The sequence below is a fragment of the Danio aesculapii genome, chromosome 20 (genome assembly GCF_903798145.1).
Source record: "Danio aesculapii chromosome 20, fDanAes4.1, whole genome shotgun sequence".
NCBI lineage: Eukaryota > Metazoa > Chordata > Actinopteri > Cypriniformes > Danionidae > Danio > Danio aesculapii.
The window spans coordinates 25,890,207-25,913,463 of NC_079454.1; the positions used below are offsets into that span (position 1 = coordinate 25,890,207).

Consider the following 23,257-nt stretch of genomic DNA (forward strand, 5'->3'; position numbering starts at 1 on the left):
TTAAATGTTAATTCAGATCCATAGGAAATAATACAATAAAATCAACTGTAATAATACATAAAAACTCTAATAATAATTGAAAAAATACTGCTGACCAAATTAAACATGACACAATTAAGCTGCATTACACTTTCATTATTTTGATGGCTGAAAATCTCTTTTCATCTATACATTTTTATATAGTATAAATAGTTATGTTGAAAATAATTAATGACTTATTATGGCTTTTTGAAATTTGCTAAAATTTTAATACAGGCCGATCCCAGTAATAGTGGTCCTTTTGGCAAAAAAAGACATGAGAATAGCGTGAAGCAAAGCATGGGATGGTTGTAACCCCTTTTTCGTCCTCTTTCTTCAGCAGGGAGGGGCTGTCTCTATTTTAGGGTCTCGCTGAGTGCACGCTTCTACTGTTTCTGAAAGTGGGCTTAATAGTCCCAGATGGTAATACAGTGGCCTGCATTTGAAACAATGACACATTCAGGTTGGATCGTTTCTCGTTAGGTTTGTTTCTCCGAATTCGAAAAATACTGCTCTCGTGGACGAACTGCAGAGAAAACCCGAAACTGAACATCTTATCGGAAATACACAATGTGTCAGGTGCAGACTGGGTCAAAAGATTTGATCTAGAAGAAACTGGACCTTGCTTTTTAGGCAAGACATTAAAGGTGAATAAAAAATATAATAATAATATAATAATAATAATAATAATAATAATAATAATAATAATAATAATAATAATAATAAATTATTATTATTTATATAAACACCATAATGTCCCAGTTGAGACATTTTTTTAATTTACATTGTACATTTTTTTGTATCACAAGTTTTCTAAAATGTTATTTTAAATATACAAATAAGACATTATTTAATTAAATTTGCACTATTTTGCATAGTGTTTTTTATTTCATATTTCAACAGAATTGATTGATATATGTCCTTTTATCACTCCATAACATGTTTATCACTCCATAACACGTAAACGTAAGTTATTTATAGTAAGTTATACGTTTTTCGTATATTTTTTATCATTTATTTATTTAGTAGAATAAAACATAAACAAATCCCTTTTTTAAAAAAAGTCAGTATATAGTTATGAATAAAACTGTAAATGTGCTGTATGTATTGAAATTTATGAAAAAACATGTAAAAATGAGAAAAACATTCTTTAAAAATATGAACTACAATTCAAATATATAGATAGAAATACCTATTATTTAAAAGCGGAATTTACATCACGTCTCCAAAGCTTGTAAATAAACATAGCATACATTAATGCTTTTCATTTATAGCAGGTTATTTATTAAGTATCTGTACTGTATATGACATGGGCCTGTTGGTTAGAGCATTTCTGCTGTGGTTTACATGAGTCAAATTGTAAAAGTAGACATTTTAAAATAAAAACAATATCCTACCTAATAATAATAATAATAATAACAATCATCATCATCATCATCATCATCATCATCATCACAATTAATATTATTATTAAAGTAGGATTTTTTTCATTTCCTAATAAATAATAAATATTACATTTCATTTCTTAATAAATAGTCTCATTATTTATTTATTTACATGATTTATATATGAGATTAGAATACGTGTTAGCTTTTGTAAGTGGTTTTCTCAATAATATTAGTAAAGGAAGCATAGGTGCTATATGTGCCATTTATATTTCAATTAATATTGATAATTGAGTGCATGTTTTTACTAAAACTAATATATATATATATATATATATATATATATATATATATATATATATATATTAATGCGTGTGAAACAATATAATTTGCACAAAGATATTATGGGGTTCTTCTCTAAAGAAGTTGTTACCACCCTGTTTAGAGCATCATTATGGGCGTTTTACATTATAACTAACGTGGTTCAAATGATGGATCTGCGACAGAGAAACTACGGGTTTTGGGAAACACTGGTCACTACATTGTTCTTTTCCCAAACGATGCATCATACTATGATAGTTCAGCCGCGAGTTACGTCGTTGTTTGGGAAACACACCCCTGAAAAACCTGCAGTGTCTCTGCTTAAGTGTAATCAGACAGATCATAATGCAAAACCTTAGAGCAGAAATAGATATTTAATAAATAGCTGTCCGACATACTCTTTTGCTCACCAGATCCAGTGGATTCCTCTTTAGTGGTGACCTCCAGTCTGGGCCCGAAGATGCCATATCCGGCAGCGGTGAACGCTCGGATCTGAAAGACGTACGCCGTGCTGGGCTTCAGATTATTGACTGTGGCTGAAGTGGACTTTGACTTCACGGTGGAGTAAATGCGATCCTTCTGGTCCTTCAGGTTCAAAAGAAGAAAACAAAATCACAATCTTGTCACACGCTATCAAAAGCACAAATTGTACAAATTCTTTACAGAGAGAGGGGTGGTTACGCTCAAGTGTTTGGCACTGAATACTGGAGCATTTGGCCCTTTTCACACGCAAAGAGTTCAAGCAGAGGCAATATCACAGTATTTCATGCGTAGCCTGGTAACCAGAAGCAAGCTGTTTGAGAGGAGCCGGTGCTTCATTTGTGATTGGAATGTCAAAGAGAGCTTGAGGAAACAAACACATGCACGCCTACTGAGTGGAGACTTTGGCTCTGTCCCAATTTGCATGCTATGCATTCTATATAGTAGGTGAGCTAAAAGTTGGTGTGTCACAGTCTGTTGAAAACGGCGTGCAGAAGATGTCTGAGGGTGATTTATTTTTAGTTTTTGGGTTATATTGCAAAAAATACTTGTGTGAATAAAAATGTGTGTATTTATAGAACATATATAAATAACGTTGTCGGTTAGTCTAAAAATGTGTAATAAAATCAGGTTTAAAGTTATGAATGCACAACATAAGTAATCAATGTATAAAGTCTTACATGTAAACACAACAGCCACCATCAGGGGCGTCGCTAGACCCAATTTACTGGGGCACGTGCCCCAGTAAATGCATTGAGATATGATTTACTTCATATGCAAGTGTATTTATTAAGAGTGGTAATTCCGAAATAAAGACGTTATTCTCTATGTGCAACTGAACCAACGCTGGTGAAAGCAATGTGTTTAATCAAAAAGCAAACTGACGCATCTCCGCATGTGCGCAGAGAACCCGCGCGCCTCTCGCACGCGCTGCTCTTAACATGCACGCCAAAAAAGCAGGCTACTTGCTTGTCAAGCACCGCTCATGCATTGTAAAACTGGCGTAACAGCCTTTTTTTGTTTAGCTAGTCGACAAAACTAAAGTTTAAACAATATGGGTGATCTTACTAAGCATGCCTCCTGATAGATTTTTTTGTATGAAGCAAAAAGGAGGGATGAGGAGTCAGGGAGGTAAAGACTTAAAAAACCTAATTATCTGCCATGTGTCAAGTCTAAGACAACAGGTAATTCTATAAAACATATTTTGTTGTATTTTATTGAATTGTCCTGCCCTGGCTACCACATTGAGCTATAACACTTAACAGGATAGTTAACCCCCCCAAAAATGACTCACTATTTACTCACCCTCAAGTGGTAATAATAAAACTTTTTGAGTTTCTTTCTTCTCTTACTGTTTTAGTTTGGGAAGGTCATTTTTGAGAAAGTGCCTCTGACGGTGAGTGAAAGAAGAACACCAATATTGTTTTGAAAAACATTTTGCAGAAATCTTGTTTTGCATGCTATCTGCTATGCATGCTAAATAAACTCATGAGACAATTGACTTTCCCTTGGATTGTTTTTTCCCAGGTTATTACATGAATGATTTCAGGTGTTTATATATGGAAAAAAAATGAACCAGTACAAGTTCTTTCTCATTACTTCATAATGTATAACTTCTTATATTTTTATCATGAAACATTCTAGAGGGACCATAGTAAAGCTTAAAGTGTCTTCCTTCCAATGATACCTGATTTTTGCTTGAAGCTCACTGGGGTCAAGAATTGTTACTATTTAAATTTAGGTGTAAATCCCAATAAGTTAGTGCTGGCTAACACGCACAAAAAAAAAATATTTTGAAGAAAGCTGAAAACCTGCAACATTGACATCTATATTATGAGAAACAAATACTAGGGAAGTCAATAGATACATGTTCCTATATTACCTCAATATATATTAGGCCCCGTTTACACGAATACATTTAGTTTTAAAACAGTGTTTTAGAATGAAAATGATCCGCGTCCACACTGGTATTTCATCTAGTGTTTCTGAACAGATCTCCATCCACACTACACTGCTGAAAACACACATCACGTGACCACATAGACTCTGGCATGTGCTGCAACGTCTGAGCTCTATGCAGTCAGCGGGTGCTCTGAGCACACCTCCCCAGACGAGAGCAGCGCAGGTCGGACAGTTCATCAAGGACCTTCCGTTGGATTTTATCTCACTATAGTTCTTAAACATTATATTTAATTCATCTTGTCTCTAAGGACTCCTTAGTTTTTGAATCTATTACTTTTTCTCAGGTAATATGTTTTGGCTGAGTGCAAAGATGAGTTAATATATTAATTAATATATTAATTTATGTACCTGCGTACACTGATTGTGCTTATTTGACTGACTGTTTGTCTATATTGTATAAACTCATTGTACGTTATCCTTTTATATAGGCCATTATTGACTTTTCAAACTGATATTCAGCAAAAAAAACAGGGTATGGTTCGTATTTTTCAAAGAAAATGAAAGGAAGAAGTTATATTATTGACTTTATTCTTCAATGCGGAAGTGCGCTCGTTTTTGCGATGGTTTTAAAACTTCAGATTCAGTTGCCTATAGGTGAAATCACTAGTAATAATAAACGTCAGAAAGTGGTCAAACTACTAGCTCTACAAACAAGTGTTTGCATGACTAGACCGACAAAGTAGAAATGGACAATAAGAAAATATCAGTTTGCAACATCAAGCAGCTAAACGAGCTGTTTTTAGCATATAAAAATGAATGGAAGTGAATGAGACCGGAAGTCTCGAGCCAAAAATATTCAAATGGCTGCGCCCACTCGTCCGCGGAGAATAAGGTGAATAGGCTGTGTTTTGTTATAAATATGCATACAGTGAAGATGAGAGTGATGTAAATATATGGCTACACGATGCCTCAACATTTTTAGTGTCTGTTAAGTTAATATCAAAAGGAAAAATGGCAGTTCCTTATAACATGTTTTCATTTTATTGTTAAGAAAGTGAAACAACGTAGCCAGGATGATGTGAATGACGTTAAAAAGTAAACTGTTCTTGAAGATATACCTGACGTGTCCTCGGGAGTTTGTTTTCAATTTCAGACTTGCGAAGTCAGAACTTAAAGAAAGGAAGCAAGACTGAACTTTGTGTAGGCTACTTAATATGGAGAAAAAGCCGCAATCAGATTGCCCCCTGTTTTCAGATGTCTCCATTTTCCCCATTCACACGGACATGGAGCAGCATTTTAAAATGAAAACAGCCTCTTCAGCGTTTCCAAAACGCTCCATTTCGGCGCTCAAAAACTCCGGGATAGTGTGGACGAAAGGCGTAGTCTTAGCAAAATGTATGTGTTTTAAATATAAAACATATTAGTGTAAACAGGGCCTTAGTTTGTGAAGAAAGCACAGGAAGCACTTACTGCCTATTTTATAGATTTTACAAAAACTGATTCTTTTGTTGTAATTGTAAACACAAAACTAAAAATAGACCATTTACAGTTTCAAATCTGTGTTTATCTTATCAATACGAGTATAAGGTCGTTAAGAGTGTCATCACATACATATGTGTGTTAATGGACCCTAGAGCAGTGTTTCCCAACCCTGTTCCTGGAGGCACACCAACAGTACATATTTTGGATGTCTCCGTTATCTGACCCATTAACTTCAGGTTTTGGAGTCTCTTCTGATGTTATGATAAGATGATTCAGGTGTGTTTGATTAGGGAGAGGATGAAAATGTGGACTGTTGGTGTGCCTTCAGGAACAGGGTTGGGAAACACTGCCCTAGAGAGTTAACACAATAAGGAAAACTCCAACAAGTAAATGACGAACTAAATCTAAATCATTATATTCAATCTATTTTTTTTCCATTTGTTTTTATTTTAAAACTGAAGTATCATCATTCCCTAATTTAATTAATTTCATTTGAACATTCAAATGAAAACAGAAAATCTAAAATAGAACCTACTGCAATTCAAGCTTTTCCTAAAAACTACAACAGTTACTCGATGACATTAAAACACCACTTCTACAACGTATAAAAACAAAAGCATGTGCTGCACCACAGTGTTTTCCACTGATCTGTAAATTATCTCTCCTGGACTTCAGCAGCGAAAAAAAAAAAACGCAACTCTTAAATGGCATGACACAGGCTGTTAGCAGTGAAGTCAAGCTTGCGTCTAATTTTCAAACAGGACGGACCACAGCCAGAGAGCTCCCCTCAAGAGACTTTTCTGCTTTCGCACACACTGCTTAAGAGACTGAACCCAACAGGCCGAGCACGAGCGAACAAACGCGCTGGACATTTCTGCTCACGCCTGACTAGCTGACATATGAGTCTGAAGCCAGAAACTATGAAGCTGCGCTTTATAATGGATGGCGGGTAGGACTGAGCAGCAGAGAGAAAAAAGAAATTAAGTATGTGTGTGTGTGTGTGTATGGTTTTTTGGACTATGATTCTGATTAATGTTTTAGTGGCAGCGTGCGCATGCCTGCAAGGGATTGTGGGTTGTTTTTCATCGAACAGATGCTCAGGTACAATCCCAGACATTACGTGCTGCTCTTGTGTGTGCGTTTCTGAAGTGGTCGTAGACGTGAATAACTGAGTGCAACTGAGACGCTCTTGCGTATGTTTGTGAAGGACCTTGGTCTAATTAAAATCTTATGAGAGTCTCATTCATTATATCAATTAGAGGGGATGGATCCACTCAGGCCGGAGCATTTGACTGCGAGCGGTGTGCGCGGAGAATGCAAATCGTGAACAGATATGATACATAAATATGCAGGATAGAAAAGGTTGAATGGGAATTGGGAAGCTGATGGACAGATAGGAACACACAGTCGTCGTCTGTGTCTGTCTCATTGTTTTTCTGAAACACACACACACACACATGCACATGTATTTATTCATTAATAGCTGATGTTGAGGAGCAGGTGGCATGTGCTTACTTTTTCATAGTACTTGATCTCGTATTCGGTGATGACGCCGTTGGGTTGATCGGGCTCCTGCCAGGAGAGCTGAACACTATGCTGCTGAACTCGCTCCTTTATCACCTCGCTCACCTGAGACGGGGCTGAAAGAAACAAAGAAAGAATGATTTTGAGTTTTAGTAATTCAGAGCATATGCTAACGTCAACCTTTTTTTTATAAAATTTTTTGTAGCGCTTTATACAATAGAGATTGTTTTAAAGCAGCTGCACAGAATTAAACAGGAAGGAATCAGAGTCAATGTGAACTTGGGAAATAAGGCAAATGCTAATTCTGCTAGAATGCAGCTGTGGTTGTGTTATTATTCAGCTCGAATCGGTTTAACATTGATTCTGTTTTGTTCAATAATGTAGTGTTTGTATTTCAAGAAGGTATATTCATAAGGATAATGTATATTTATATCTACAGTGCTCAGCATAACTGAGTATACCGCATTTGGAAAATTATATTTTATATTAAATATTTTTATCCATTTCTCAGTGAATATAGGCAATATATTTCGGTGTATTTAAACAAAATACATTTATTGAACAAATATATTTATTAAAATAAAATTTTAGTGACCAAACATATTGAAAAAATTCAAAGACACAATAAATTCAAGCTAAATATTGCAAAAAAAAAATTACACTGTGCAAAATTTCAACTAAATTTTTCAATTTTTTAGCTTCTCTTAATTTTTACTCTTTTTTAAAAACTTGTATTAATTTTTGAATTTGTATTTAATATTTTTCTATAACATATAAATTTAGGAGTACTTGTTTTTGGACCGTTATCGTAAGTTATTTGTTAGATAAGCTCCAGATTAGACTTCAGTACTGACTAATCTAATGTATATGCGCAAATATAAAATTGTATAGCTTCCTGTTAAAAGTATGATATCAAAAGATCGTTTTTTTGAGGGGTGTACTTTTATTTGCTGAGCACTGTATAACCATAATGCAATGCTAAGCGACACATTTAGACTTATATAAAAAAGTCTGTAAAATGTACAATAAAAAACTGCCAACTCTGCCAAAATGTTACAGTTAAAATACAGTAGAAAAGGTAAAAGAAACAAATAAGGTAAACTAGTGTATTTCATTAACTTATAGTGTTATAGTACACAACTACTAAACACAATCGTGGTAATGCACATAAAATTGAAGTAATGCAATAAACATTATTTATCAAAATTAGATAAAACATAAAACTCCAAAGAAATGTACATAACTACTAATAAAAAGAACCATGGTAATGTCAACATAAAAATGAAGTTTCATGCATGGAAACTCAATTTATGGTTATTCGCTGTATATATGTATTAAGGTACAGGTGTCAAACTCAGTTCCTGTAGGGCCGCAGCCCTGCACAGTTTATTTCCAACATTAATTAAACACACCTGATCAAACTAATTAAGTCCTTCAGGCTTGTTTGAAACCTACAGGTGTGTTGGAGCAGGGTTGGAACTCAACTGTGCAGAGCTGCAGCCCTCCAGGAACTGGACACCTCTGTATTAAGCAAACTTAGGCTGCACCCAAAATCGCATAATTCCATACTATATAGTATGCTAAAAACAGCATGCGAGTCAAATAGTATGTCAAAATTCATAGAATTCGAAAAACAGTTTGCGAGAAGTACCCGAATGACTTACTACTTTGGCGAAATCCTGAAGTGCACATCCGATGTACGCTACGCTATTCCATGACGCACAGCGAAAGAATTCATGAACGGGAGTGAAGCAATGCAACTGATGTGGGTAGGTCATGTGATGATGACAAAATGGCAGATGTAGTACATCCGTGTTTCATTCACACTGCTCACATTCATACTGTATAGAACATACTTTTCTTACAGCCGAGTAGTACATTTAAATTCAAACGCAGTACCTACTGAGTAGTAGGCGGTTTCGGACACAGCCTTACTGTTAACCAGGTTACATATTTTATACAAGTATTATATACTATTTTATAAGTATAATATAATATATACATATATAAGTGTAGCATTTTTACAGTTGAAATCACTGACCTATTTTTTTACAGTATTCTTTTAAATAATATTATTTATGACTTATTTTGTAATAAGAAGCCACATTATTTCACAGAAGGAAGTCTTCATTGACACTATAACATGAATTTAGAGTAAAATTACCATACTTAAACACTATGCTAAGTTAAAAGCATTATGTTTATTCATTCTGACTGTTACTCTATTCAAAAGTGATTCATTTAAGAAAATAAAGATGAATGGTATTGCTACCTTTCTATAAATGCCACAATATATCATCTTTTTTTCCAAGTATGAAATAATTGTTTATCTCTACAATGTTTACTATCTTGCATTTTTAACAATTCATCTTTTGTATTTATGAACAGTACTTCTAATATGTTTCCATGAAAGGCGTACTGACACAACCGCACCTTAATATATTCATACACTGTAAACCCTAATGCTGTAACTAATTAATTGAACTGAGTTGTATTAACTTAAATCATTAAAATTCGTTAATCTTAATTAACCTAGATGAGTATTTAGAACTTTTTCTTATTTTTGAGTTTGTAAAAATTAAATCTTTCAAGTAAGGTGAACGATTTTGCTGTGTTTAATTTATACAAAATGTCTCTTTAAAGTTTCATTAACTCAAAACCTTTCAGCCCAGTGATTTTGCGTGTGACGTCATCCAGGGTCACGTACGTTCTCGTGCTTCATTCGTTTTTTCAAGATGGCGGATCGGCTTCGCTTCACACTACAGTAAGTAAACTATTTACAAATCCAAGAAATATTAAATTTATGTTTTAATCAATATAATCACAGTAACAGTTCAATGTAATGTAGAGTTTGTCTGAATGCGTTTACATGTCGTGCATTACAGAAAACGTGTTTAGCCCCACTTGTTGCTAACTAACGTTAACATTACTGTTTAAAAAAAATTTGAATCAGTGCAACGTTAGCGTTAGTTGTAATGTGTTAACTAAGAATTTTAACAGTGTTAAAAGGACAAAAACATTTGAAATCGGCAGATTCAATTTTTAACATATTTTTAAATCTTGGCGCGAGCATGCGTTTAGGTTGTCATGGTGACGCGCGCTCACACAACCGCACGTCATGGCACTGCGCTGAACTCTGTCCGGACTGTGAATGTGGTATTATCTTCGCGATCTGTAGGCACTACGGAAACGAAAGGCGCATAATCATAACTCAAATAATCTCCGCCTAAATACTGAACGGTATTTTCTGATGACGGGCAAAAACTTAGCCTCAAAACGTAGCTGTCTGTCACACACAGCTTGTTGCATGCTGATCCATACACGAGAGCCTAACGGAGAACATTTAAGCTGTGCTCCTCACCTGAGCAGGTGCAGAGCTTCATCTCACACTAGCACATTGAGGTAAAGTTGGTTTTATATTCATACATTCGTCCAGTAACAACTTGTGACTCTCTCCATATGTCGTTTACCATGGTACTTTGTGTATTCGGTCTGAAATCACATGCAAGTATGACATGAAAACAACATTAACGTTACACTTAATGCACAATTTTTTTGGACTGAACAATGTTGTACTTTGAAAGTCATTGGCTGCTAATATGATTTTACTGTTTAGAATATGCAAAAACTACTTTTCTGAAATTATATTATTAAGGAGAAAGTCTGAATGTGTAAATATAAAACTAACTTTACCTCAATCACCAGTACTGATCAACACTGATTATTTCCCTGCGCTCGAGAAGACATCTCTGCATATCAATGATTACCTGATCAATGCGATCAGTTAAATGATTTTAAATGTCATTTAATCAAACATATGTTAAAGGTATGGTAAACGTTTTTTTTCCAATCTATTTTTTAAATATTTACTCTGGAGAGAATATATATAGCCTAAAAACAAAGTATGCCTATCTATAACACAGTAATACAAAGTAATTAAAATTAATAAATAAAATAATAACAAAACAAATATTCTAATCATCCAGACGTGGTAAACAAGAAATAGTTTTTCTGATGTGCAAATTTTGCAGCTTAAAATTATATTTATATCTTAAATATATATTTTTTAGGCTATATATTTTTACATCATTAGACAATAAGGTAAGTTTTGTTATTTCTAGCTTTTAAAAACAGGCCTCAAATTTATTTGTCGTCCTATTCAGTTTTCAAAATTTCAATACTGTTTAAGTTAAATCCGTGTTCATCGAATCAAAGCAACTAACATGATGATCAGCTCTATTGCTAACCGTTTTGGGGGTTGAAGTTAGACATCATGCAATTGTACTACTTCCACTCTCAGCTGAATGACACTGTGACTTTGTATACATACAGAATTGAAGGTCCGTTGTTGCTGACTACAGAAAGATTCTTATATGGAGGCATGTAAAAGGTGGGTAAAATATTCATTTTGTACTACTATGCCTGGCATATCCAGTTAAAATAAATATTACAGTGTATTTTGCAATGATACTTTTGCAGCAAGGAAAGTGAAACTTCAACTAGACCTTGAGTTCAGTTTACAATATGAAGATCCTGATATCAACATCTGATCTTATCAACACCTGATTTTCATCTGAGGTAAAAAAAAATAAATAAGCAAATGAAACATAATGATAATATTAATATATTTTTTCTAGCATTATATATTTTGTAGTGTGGGTTTGTTTTATGAAATTTTCTCTTGTTTTTTTTTTTTTGCTGCAGAGTACCAACATGTTACAAATGAGAATTTTCCCCACAAATTCTTTGGACAACTGCACCACCACCTATTTCATTTGATGACAATTTTAAGGCAAACAGCATCCAAAACTGACAAGACAGCAGATACCCTGGCTAATGTTTTGAAGGTTTATGATGAGCAGGTATGTTTAGGGTCATGTATTAAAGTATTAATTAAAATATAAATATATATATTATTTAGATTTTTTTTTTCTTAATTTTTGTCTTTGCAGGAACTGCATGATGTCAGTTCATGATGGACTACTGTTATCAGAGGTCTTTTGGTCTTGCTGCGTGAGCGTGACTGGGGATTCTTTAGGACCACCCTGGTAAGACTTCATTCATTCTTTTCACAATTAGGCATGTTCTATTGAAAAAATGAAAGTTGAGGAGCAACTTTTACTTAACATATTTGTAATCATGACTTGTTGATGAATCATGTAAAATTGGCTCAGTCATATTGATATTGTCCTAACATTAATATCCTTGAATTATATTTTAGATTAATAATCCTGAAGCGCTGACTGAAGATGCTTTATTGGCCCTGCAGTCACTGAGGGTCTCTGCTGTCCTGAAGAATGAATTGGACACCACCCACAGCACACTTCCAGACCTTTTTTGTCTTGTTTGGATTAATGTATGCTCTTCACATAGTATATAGTAAAGGACTTTGAACTTGTACATGGCATGGATGATAGAAAATAGAAAGTCGATTAGCATAGAATCCTTAAAGAATGAGTTGATGTAGAGCCTTTTTTTGTACTCAATAAAGACTGTCACTGGGGTAGTAACTTCAAAACATGTATGTACCTTTAATTGGTAATGGTGCATTTTATTATATATATATATATATATATATATATATATATATATATATATATATATATATATATATATATATATATATATATATATATATATATATATAGGGATAGGTTGTCTAAAACGTAAAATTCTGTCATTTACTTACTCTTCACTTGTTCCAAACCTGTTTGAATTTCTTGCTTCTGTTGAACACAAAAGTTATTTTGAGGCATTGACTTTCTATTAGGAAAACAAATACTGTGGAAATCAGTGGTTCCAGGTTTCAGCTTTTTTGTCAAAAATAACCTTTTAAGTGTTCAACAGAAGAAAGAAACTCAAACAGGTTTGGAATAAGTTAGAGTAAATGACAGAATCATACTTCAACCAAGACTGAATATTTATATATATTTATATATATATATATATATATATATATATATATATATATATATATATATATATATATATATATATATATATATATAAACCATTTGATAGTTACTGTGCCAATGACTTTTTTTTTTCTAAACAAGAGTCACTTCACAGAATGTGCACTTATTCTTTATTAACGAATGCTTTAAGACTGTAAGTTTAGTAGTTCTTATTAATCTTATTATTATTTAATTTTGTCAAACTTATAGTGTTTTTTTTTCTTGAAGCTCTTGTTTGATATATTTGCATTTTGGGAAATTCTTATTAATTTCAGAATAGTGTTTATTTTAAATCTCCTAATGTCTAATTGTTTTTATTGTTTCATGACATTTGTAATTGCACAGGAGGCACATTTGTACTGTTGGACATTTTTTCTTTAAAAATAAATGTCTAAAATGGTATTGTCTGTGTGTTTAAAATTACATATGTATTTTGATAGATTTATGGGGTTTAAAGATTAAAATTATGGCTAATTTCATTTGTGAAACTGAGATGGAAAAGTTAATTTAATAAAAATGCTATCAAAATGTATGAGCTGGGTGACTTGAGTATTTAAAGTTGAAGGAAATTAAAACAATTAGGTTAATTACTATTAAAATGTATGAGCTAGGTGACTTGAAGATTTAAAGTTTGGAGAAATTAAAACAATTAAGTTAATTGCTATTAAAATGTATGAGCTGAGTAACTTGGGTATTTTAAGTTAGGAGAAGTGTCTTGCATGAGTACAACAAACTCAAAACTTGATTCTGTTTACTTAAAATAGAAAATTTCATAACTTAAAAAATTTGACGTAACTGATTACCTCAAATTTTTTGAGTTTTGTCAACTTATTCGGGATTACAGTGTATACGCAGGACAAAAAAGCCTATTCCCTTGCCTTATTGCAAATTCAGTACCTGGTTGGCACAAATACACACAGACAGAATCGTGTGTCACTACTGCTGCTGCTCTGATGAATATTCACTTGGTGGCTGCTAAATGTTTACACCTCATAATGGAAATTTCAATTACTGAGCAAACAGCAGAAGACAGCCTTATCCCAGTCAGAGTAAAACTGCAACGTCTGGCTTATGAATGTCAATTAAGTCAAATTAATTCTGCCGACACAAGCGGAAGCACTTTTTAGTGAAATGTACCCTAACCCTGCTGCTGACTTCCCTGGCTTCTCATTTATTCCTTCCCTTCCCGATTCATGTGCAGGATTTATTTATTTTTATTTTTTTCCTCCAGCGTGCCATAATTGTCTTTAAATTACAAAGTTATTGCACACTTTGTGCGTCGGCTCGGTATACTATTTCCAAAAGCTGAGTGAATTTAAACCGAGAAGCTTGTGGGTAACCCAAATTAAATTCCTTGTTTTTTAATAACCTCAGAAATAAGATCTGTTCGAATCTCAGAAGGTAACCTTCGGATAAGGACGTTCTGGAAGAAGTTCATGGAAATGTAGCGCTCATGCATGCGCCATTAATGAGCGTCCACTCTCAACGGACGTCTGTTAAAGTAAGAAAAGAGGGAATTCCCTCAAGTAGACGGGGAGGAAAAAGAGAATGAGGCTTCAAGAGGAATTTAACTGATCCGTTTGTGCAGCGAGAAAAGCGGCGACATCTCTGAATCGTGCTCAATGATCCACCAAGGGCAAAGATCCGGGGTCACGGCCAACTTTGACCCCATCACTGACCTTGTGGTAATGAGCAATTCAGGATTAAAACCACCTGGCACCATGCGTAGCAGCGCTGATCCAAAACCGCATGCAGTCAGATTGTGTTTTGACATATCTAGCGTAATCCAACTAAAACAATCTAATATCCCATCCAAATCTGACCAGTGAAGTTCTCTCTCCCTCTCTCTCTCTCACTCTCACTCACACACACAGATTTGTTTTTGTGAATTGTGGGGACATTACATAGGCGTAACAGTTTTCATACCTTATACAAGCTATATTTTATATTGTCTTGTAGTATATTTTCCAATTTTACTTCCTCAAAAAATAAAAGAAAAACAACATCAAAACAACTCTTTCTATATGAAAAATGGGGACACCTTCTCCTTGTAATCCCTATATCATAACCATTAGGACAGCACGATATTGGAAAAACATGTACATTGCGATATTTACGTTATCTGTGATTTATATAGCGATTTTTCACAAGATAACTTAATTACCTTTAGATTGATAAATACATACAGATTTATAAATAAGATAAATAAAGCACAGCAAATATAGAAATGAAGGGGTCTAACAGTATACTGGTACAGAAATAAAATAATCAAGCGTACAATAAAGCTGTATATTTTTCATTATGCAAATAATTAAATACGATTAATATTTGTTAAATCTACTAACGTAATAATTGCTTGTGCCCAAATGCTTTAAAATCTCTTAAAATATTTACACAGGCCTTAAAAACATGAGCAACTGATAAACTTTCACTTTATTATGGTTAAACTGAAATCACTTCAAAAGGGCCATGTTATTACCGTAATCTTTACTCCACGTTGCACGTCCTGCAATTTGACTATTGCATATTCACACATTGTGATATCGATGCTAAAATAATATATTGTGCAGCTCTAATAACCAAATTGTTATGCAAATATGTGTCCTTATGTCACAAAAACATGTGAACACATACAATCACACACACTGCAAAACTTGAATTTCTTACTTCGATTTGTTGGCTCATTTCTAGTCCAAAATATCAAAAAATTGATAAATCATGCAGCATTTTATAGATAGAAAAAAATTGTAAAATTGTAATATATGTATTACCAACACAATCTCACGGCAATTCGTAACTTTTTGATTTAGTGGCTAATTCGTATGAATTCGTACGATCTAATTCGTACGATTTAGTACGATTTGCTCATCCCCCAATGACGGTTGGGTTTAGGGGTGGGGTTAGGTGCCACGCCTCCTTTTTAAAATCGTACAATTTCGTCCGAATGAACTCGTACGAATTTGTACGAATTAGCCACTAAACTGACAAAACGTAAAATACTTACGTTTTCTCGTGAGATCAGGCTGGTATTACTGGATTGTCAAAATATTGCTTTGTTTTCAGAAATAATAAGTCAAAATTAATCAAGTTTTTTCTTTTAAACAAGCAAAATAATCTGCCAATGGGATATTCAAAACCAAAAAACAAGATTATTTTACTTGTTTGTTTTAAAGAAAACCGCACATCATTGTAAAATGATTATTTCGAAAAAAAAAACCGTTATAAAAAAACATAAAATATCTTATTTTTTCTTGTCTAAAAAAAGCTTTATGGTTTAAGAACGTTCAGATATTTGTACTAGATCAAGACAACAACATTTCTGCAGTACAGACACAAACACCACACTGTTATCCATCCTACATGATCATTTACAACAGCAGCCAAAATTCCTGGTTCTCCTTAAGTGGCAATTGAGTCGGAACCACTAGCTTCAATTTAACACCGCAGCACTCATACTGATGCATTTAGAGACGTTAAATACTCAGTGTTTGAAACTCCCTCAGTTGGAAACTGTGCTGGTGAAAAGGCTTGGGTGATTTCAACAGTAGTCAAAGCGGTCCGTGCGCTTTAGAATCTGTGTTTGTTTTTCGCCTCTGTCCACATTTATTGTATGCAGAGAGTGTCAATTACCCATGAGGAGTGGGGCGACGCAGGCAGGACACCAGCAATTTAAAGAGCACACTTGTACACCCCAGAACCAGATGTACCGGAGTAATTGGATCTTTTGCCCCTTTCCACTGACTGCTCCTTCTGTAGAGTTTCCTATGAGGTGCTTGACTGTCTCTCGCTGTAATAGCCTCGGCTCTTTTAACCTGATCTGGGAAATAAAAGTTGTGACTGTTCCTCTGGAGTTACTTCTCCCACATGAAGTGTTTTCTTGTTATTTTTGTGTATCTTTTTTTTTTCATCCAGCACACCCTCTGACTTCTGAATCTAGTTACACTTATACAAACACACGTACGCTGCTCTCGGGATCTCAGAGGCACATTTCCATTGACAAGTCAATCTGTTAGTCACTTGGATTTACTTGTAAAAGCACTAAACTTTGGCCCTAAGGTAACAGATATAGTTGGAGTTCTGACAAGCCTTGGTGGTCACTTGTTAACAATAAAGCTAAAAATATAGTAACTGTGACTTCAAACATGTCAGCGCTAGTGTAAAAGCGTACACTGATATTTGTAAAGAAAATAGATTCTGTGGAAGCAAATTTGCAATAAAGTTTGAGGAGCAGATTAACATTTCAGCCAGTACAGACTATTATATGAATAATGTTCCAAATACACACACACACACACACACACACACACAAAATATTAAATATACAACATTAGTTATTTTTTATGCTATTTATTTTAATAATAAAAAATAGCTATGTATAATCATCCTAAGTATTGAAATATTTAATAAAGTGTTAATTAATTAATTAATTTAATGTATTATCGAATGTATTTATTTTTAGTTTTAAACTTCTAAATAAATTGAATGTAAAGCTTTTAATCAAAGTCTGTTAGATCTGAGCCAGTCAGACTGTATGGTAGAGTAGTTTAGAGCAGAGGTTCCCAAACTTTTCAGTCCTCGACCCCCAAAATAACAATGCCAGTGATTCGCAACTCCCACATTCCTCGGAGGTGGTTATAAATATACAAATGTAGCACACACAACAATAGGCCTATATAAACATGAGCATATTCACAACACAAAAATGTGCAAGAGTCTAACAACCATAGGTTATAATTTAGATAATCATTTATTAATTTGTTTCAGTAACCTCATCTAATAAGACTGGTGGACGCGATGTTTTCAGCATAAGTCTATTGTTTTAATTTTGGAGACCGCCAATCAGAGATCATTCTCAATGTTCAGCTGTAGCCTGTATTTACTTTTAATGTATTTGATTGCCATTAAAGGTTTCAGAAAGTTTAACCTGGTGCTATAAAATTAATCTGCTGCAGCTGACGCTATTGCTAAACACACCAATCCTATGAAAAAAAATGAAAGGCTGATGGCTTTTTGTTTGTTTGTTTTTTATTATTACTATTTTTATCTTCTGTGGGTTATGGATAATATATGGTAATTCTAATAGTTTAATAAAATTAATTTAACCTTTGGAAATCAAGTCCCCCCTTGTCATTGTCCCGCGACCCTGACGTTGGGAACCACTGATTTAGAGGGCTGAACTGATTATGACTGACTGATCATCTTATAATATATATATAAAAAAGTGTGTGTGTGCGCGTGCGTGCGTGTCTTCATATGCTTGATATTTTGTAATCAAAGTATAATCAACAAAAAGTACACATGCAAAAAGCACCTACTCCAACTACTGAATGAAGTTACACACAAGCACATGCACACATTCAGCGAGTTCTATACTTGAAAAAGTATTTTTGTTGCAAAAAGAAAATGAGAAGAAAAGATTGGGTTCATGATCTACAATAAGAATTTGTGTCTACAAACAACCTTCTAAATGTTCTTCTGCAGTATGTCCAAAACGTGTGATATATCCACAGATTTTAGTTAACATGTTTTAGTTAATATATGAAAGCTAATGTCTGATATAGACTACCTGACAAAAGTCTTGTCATCAAACCGAGTTGTAACAGCAACAAATAATAACTTGACTTCTAGTTGATCATTTGGAAAAGTGCCAGAAGGTAAATTTTTCAGATGAATCATCTGTTGAACTGCATCCCAATCATCCCAAATACTGCAGAAGACCTATTGGAACCCATATGGACCCAAGATTCTCATAGAAATCAGTCAAGTTTGGTGAAGGAAAAATCATGGTTTGGGGTTACATTCGGTATGGGGGGTGTGAGGGCTCTGCAGAGTTGATGGCAAGATCAACAGCCTGAGGTATCAAGACATTTGTGCTGCTCATTACATTACGAACCACAGGAAAGAGTCATACACAATATTAATTCTTTTTCTAAATCTAGAGGCCTTTGCCTTTCATTTAAGCCACTTCTGATGCCAAATGATCAAATAGAAGTGAAGTTATCATTTGTTGTTCCTAAAACTTAAATAGGCGACAAGACTTTTGTCAGGTAGTGTACATTTTAACAGATGAATGACTGATGTGAAGCAATCACATAAATTATTTTTGGTCATGGCTTCTAAGTGACTCTGAGAAAGTTCAAAAACAAGCTGTCACAAGCAAAAAGCCAACAAAAATGGCCTGACAAAATCAATAATACAGGACTGCCATCTCCTAGTTTGTTTGATGCTACAACCTATGCCTTCCGACTAGCCAATAAAAAAGCAAGATGACATATTGATCAATGTCAAGTGGTGCCAAAAATGTTATTTCCCCCTGCAAAATTAGCATATAAGTTGCCTTCTCTCTCTTTTTATAATTGACCACATTTGTTTATGTTGTAGCCTTCAGTATGTCCTCATTCTACAGTCCACATACATGTCATACTACTGTATATCCATGTCTAAGATTGCAAATGAAGGCTTCAAACACAAATAACTAAACTTTATTTTCATATTTGACATTATTCACAGCACATGTCATCAAAGCTTCATCATAAACTGCAGCCTCTTATTTAGGCAACACAAGACCGGCCGCGTCCCATCTCTACGTAGAGAACCAGCCGAGTAATTGAGAATCGAGCGCGGTGACAACCCTCGTATCGACTAAAATCTGCGAGCTGCAAGAGAGACCCTGAGTTCAGTGTTAATATGGAGGAAATGTGTCCCTCACTGCCTCTCGGTGGCACCTTCCCTGTGGTATGTTTAACCACTGCCCTATAACAACCATTAATGACGTGCTTACCTCAGAGCGACTCAACCCACTCCTACTTTTATCGCACGTAAGGGGCCAAACGCAGCAGAAAATCGTATAATTGTCCCGTCTGTCCTGAAGCGAGAGGGGGGGGGGACGTTTTGTGTGCAGTGACTGGGTGACATAAAAGCAGATATTAGTGACCTTCTCGATCCTCCTAATGCATAAGTTAATTCAAGCAGAAGCAAGCGTCTATCATGTTCTGCATTAGAATAAATTAGGGATGCATTATGCATGGATGTTTTCATATATATGCTCGGGCTCCTTTTCTCTCGGTGGCATTTCTGGAGTATCTAAAAGCGCAGAAGCACTAGAATGACATTATATAAGAGAAATCATTTTTCTCTCTGTGCTTCGCCGGCGCAGTATTAACTTTGAAGTATTTTAATTATCCAGCCACTTAAGTCAAGGCTGACACTCTCACGTCCGCGACTTCTTTTCATCCACCTCAAAACTATTGAATAATTCGCTTATCGAGACACGGGGCTCCAGAAACACGTTCTCAAGTGCTGCATTGCAGTTCCTGTTCTCTGACAGGAGCCACAAGACCGAAAGAATGGAGGTTTCGCTTCAGCCAAGGGCGCAGGAATGTTCCTGAAAGCATGTTATAAACCTTATCATCCTGGCTCATGAATATTTATGAGGCGATGATAATGTTCGCCCAGTAGTTGTAACTGGTTTGCTTGAACAGCGGGGTGGACGCAGGGTTTGTTTGATGGATTGTTGATACTACCGGCTTCTACTTAGATGGCTGTGAGATAGGGCTGTGCGGTTTGGAGAAAATATCGAATTGTGTGGGGGTTTTTTTGGCTTTGCGTTTTTTTACAGATATTGCGATGTCGATTTGATTTGCAATTCATTTTTGTGGTCAAGCTTTAGCTCAATATTCTCTATCATAGCCTCTTACTGCAAAAATGCAGTAAGTGTTAGTTTAAAAAAAGGATCTGAAAAGATATTAACTTACTGCAACATTTTTTCACATTTTTTGGTTGGAGGAAAGTCCTTACCCCAGGAGTTCAAGTATCTTGGGTTTTGTTTCACGAGTGAGAGAAGGATGGAACATGAGATTGACAGGCGGATTGGTCCAGCGGCAGCAGTAATGCAGTTGATGTACCAGTCCGTTGTGGTAAAGAAGGTGCTGAGCCGAAAGGCAAAGCTCTCGATTTACCAGTCAATCTATGTTCCTACTCTCACCTATGGTCATGAGCTTTGTGTCATGACCGAGAGGACAAGATCTCGGATACAAGCGGCCGAAATGAGTTTCCTTCGCAGGGTGGCAGGGTATGGATAGGGTGAGGAGCTCTGTCACCCAGGAGGAGCTCGGAGTAGAGCCGCTGCTTCTCCACATGGAGAGAAGTCAGCTGAGGTGGCTTGGATATCTGTTTCAGATGCCTCCTGGACGCCTACCTAGGGAGGTGTTCCAGGCATGTCCCACCGAGAGGAGGCCTCAGGAAGGCTCAGGACATGCTGGAGGGACTGTCTCTTGGCTGGCTTAGGAACGCCTTGGGATCCCCCCGGAAAAGCTGAAGGAAGTGTCTGGGGATAGGGAAGTCTGGAGTTCTCTCTTAAGACTGCGACCTGGCCCCGGAAAATTGGTTGAAAATGAATGAAATAAATGAATGTTTATATATTTTCAGAAATTAAACACAAATTTTTCTCTAGAGCAAACTGTAGTGTGTTATGGCATTAGCTATCTCCTGGTGCCTTCGTGATGTTTTTTTCCATACGGTGTTACAGCTGCAAACAACTCTGAAATTGTACTTTGCTGATGCTGTTTGCTAGCTACTAGATTCAGTGTCACTGGCAATACTTTAAGTTGATTTTTTACCAAGACAGTCCTCATAAAGACATCTGTGGTGCTTTTTTAGGTGCTGGTTGTTGTATTTCCTCATGCTGTGGCAACAATTTTGCAACAGCTTTTACAAGTCTGACTTTGAAACCGAAATATTCCCATATTCCATTTATGAATTCGTCTGTTAATGCTTCTGAATCGGCAGACGCCATAATCCCACTTGTCTGCACTTTCCTGTTTGTTTGTTTTATTGTGGGCATTCTGCATAGTTCGGTTGTGCAATTCTAATTGAGCAGAACTAAAGTGTGCTCACTCAATTGGCTAGTAAGACTGTCACACAGAGATGGAAGTCACACATTTGCTCTGGGTGGGGGAAATGATATAATACACACACACACACACACACACACACACACACACACACACACACACACACACACACACATATATATATATATATATATATATATATATATATATATATATATATATATATATATATATATATATATATATATATTAGCTTATCACAATGTTTCAGATTCAATATTGATTAATCGCACAGCCTGTGAAATGTCGCTTGATGTGGCTGGCTATACTCTTTGTTCTGCATCAAAACAACATAAACATAAACAAATGATTTGTGCATACAATTGTCAGGAGGATTTGTTTACATTTCTAAAAAAAGTGTAATATAGATTTAAATGGATGGTACAAGCATGTGAAAAAAATCTAATAAATCTCATTCTCTGACACTAACAGGTTTTGTTTTGTATAATTTTTTTTTTCATTTATTTTTTTTTAAAAAGGGGAGAAAAAAAAAAATCACCATAATTTGTCCTTCTAACAATAGCACTGTCATTCTGTGATCTATTAAATATAATTTGTGTACTCCATTAGACTAACTGGGAATTTTCATAGTATTTACATATTGTTGTTCTTTTGTTTCTTTGATTACTTGGATTGCCCTCATTTGTAGGCTGCTTTGGATAAAACCGTCTCCCTAATGACTAAATGTAAATGTAATGTAAGCCATTATTTACTCACCCTGCTGTTCTTCTAATACTGGATGCCTTTTTTTTTGGACCATAAAAGAAAGATTTCTCTTAAAAGATTTCTCAAAAACTTGTGCTCTTTTTGTTCTCTAGTTGAAGTGAATAATTATAATAGTCAGGATTTTCATTAACTAATAAATTAAATTTCGTTTTACACCAAGCCCTATTTTAAATCTCAACAACACTTGAATTATACCACGTGTTGAAAGAGACCATTCTATGGTGCTTTCTTTCTTTCTTTTTCTTTTATTTAATCGGTTGGTATTCACAACCAATTTTATGGATGATCATGAGCAGGACTTTTTATTATTATTATTTCTCCTTATGTGGTCTTTAGTACTATAAATGGTGACTGAATTTTAATTTGAGGAACTAAGAACTAATTATTTATGGATACCTCTCTATGGATACCTGTCACTAGCTGGTGTTTTTAGTTGACGGTCATTCATTCTTCTGGTCTTTAATAGAGCTAGGCCTCCCACAGACGCCTTTTTTGGAGCCCAAATAAAACATGGGGATCGGCGACAGAGCTCTCGTTGAACGAACACTAACGA

The 23,257-nt window shown here is 35.0% G+C and overlaps 1 protein-coding gene and 1 long non-coding RNA gene across 6 annotated transcripts in view; one reads left to right on the plus strand and one right to left on the minus strand.

Moving 5' to 3' along the window:
• epha7 (eph receptor A7) overlaps positions 1 to 23,257 on the minus strand; it is a 148,294-nt gene that overhangs the window by 29,553 nt on the left and 95,484 nt on the right. For 3 of the 5 annotated variants that reach the window (XM_056445542.1, XM_056445540.1, XM_056445545.1), the window contains exons 6-7: positions 7,104 to 7,228; positions 2,123 to 2,309 (exon numbers count right to left, since the gene is read on the minus strand). In XM_056445542.1, the coding sequence (XP_056301517.1) occupies positions 2,123 to 2,309; positions 7,104 to 7,228 (312 nt within the window). The remainder of the gene's footprint in view (positions 1 to 2,122; positions 2,310 to 7,103; positions 7,229 to 23,257) is intronic. The other 2 variants (XM_056445543.1, XM_056445541.1) reach the window with 1 other exon arrangement.
• Positions 9,612 to 12,655, plus strand: LOC130213770 (uncharacterized). The gene is made up of 6 exons (XR_008835498.1): positions 9,612 to 9,876; positions 11,445 to 11,502; positions 11,592 to 11,690; positions 11,817 to 11,974; positions 12,065 to 12,160; positions 12,334 to 12,655. It is a non-coding gene; the product is annotated as an uncharacterized LOC130213770 (long non-coding RNA).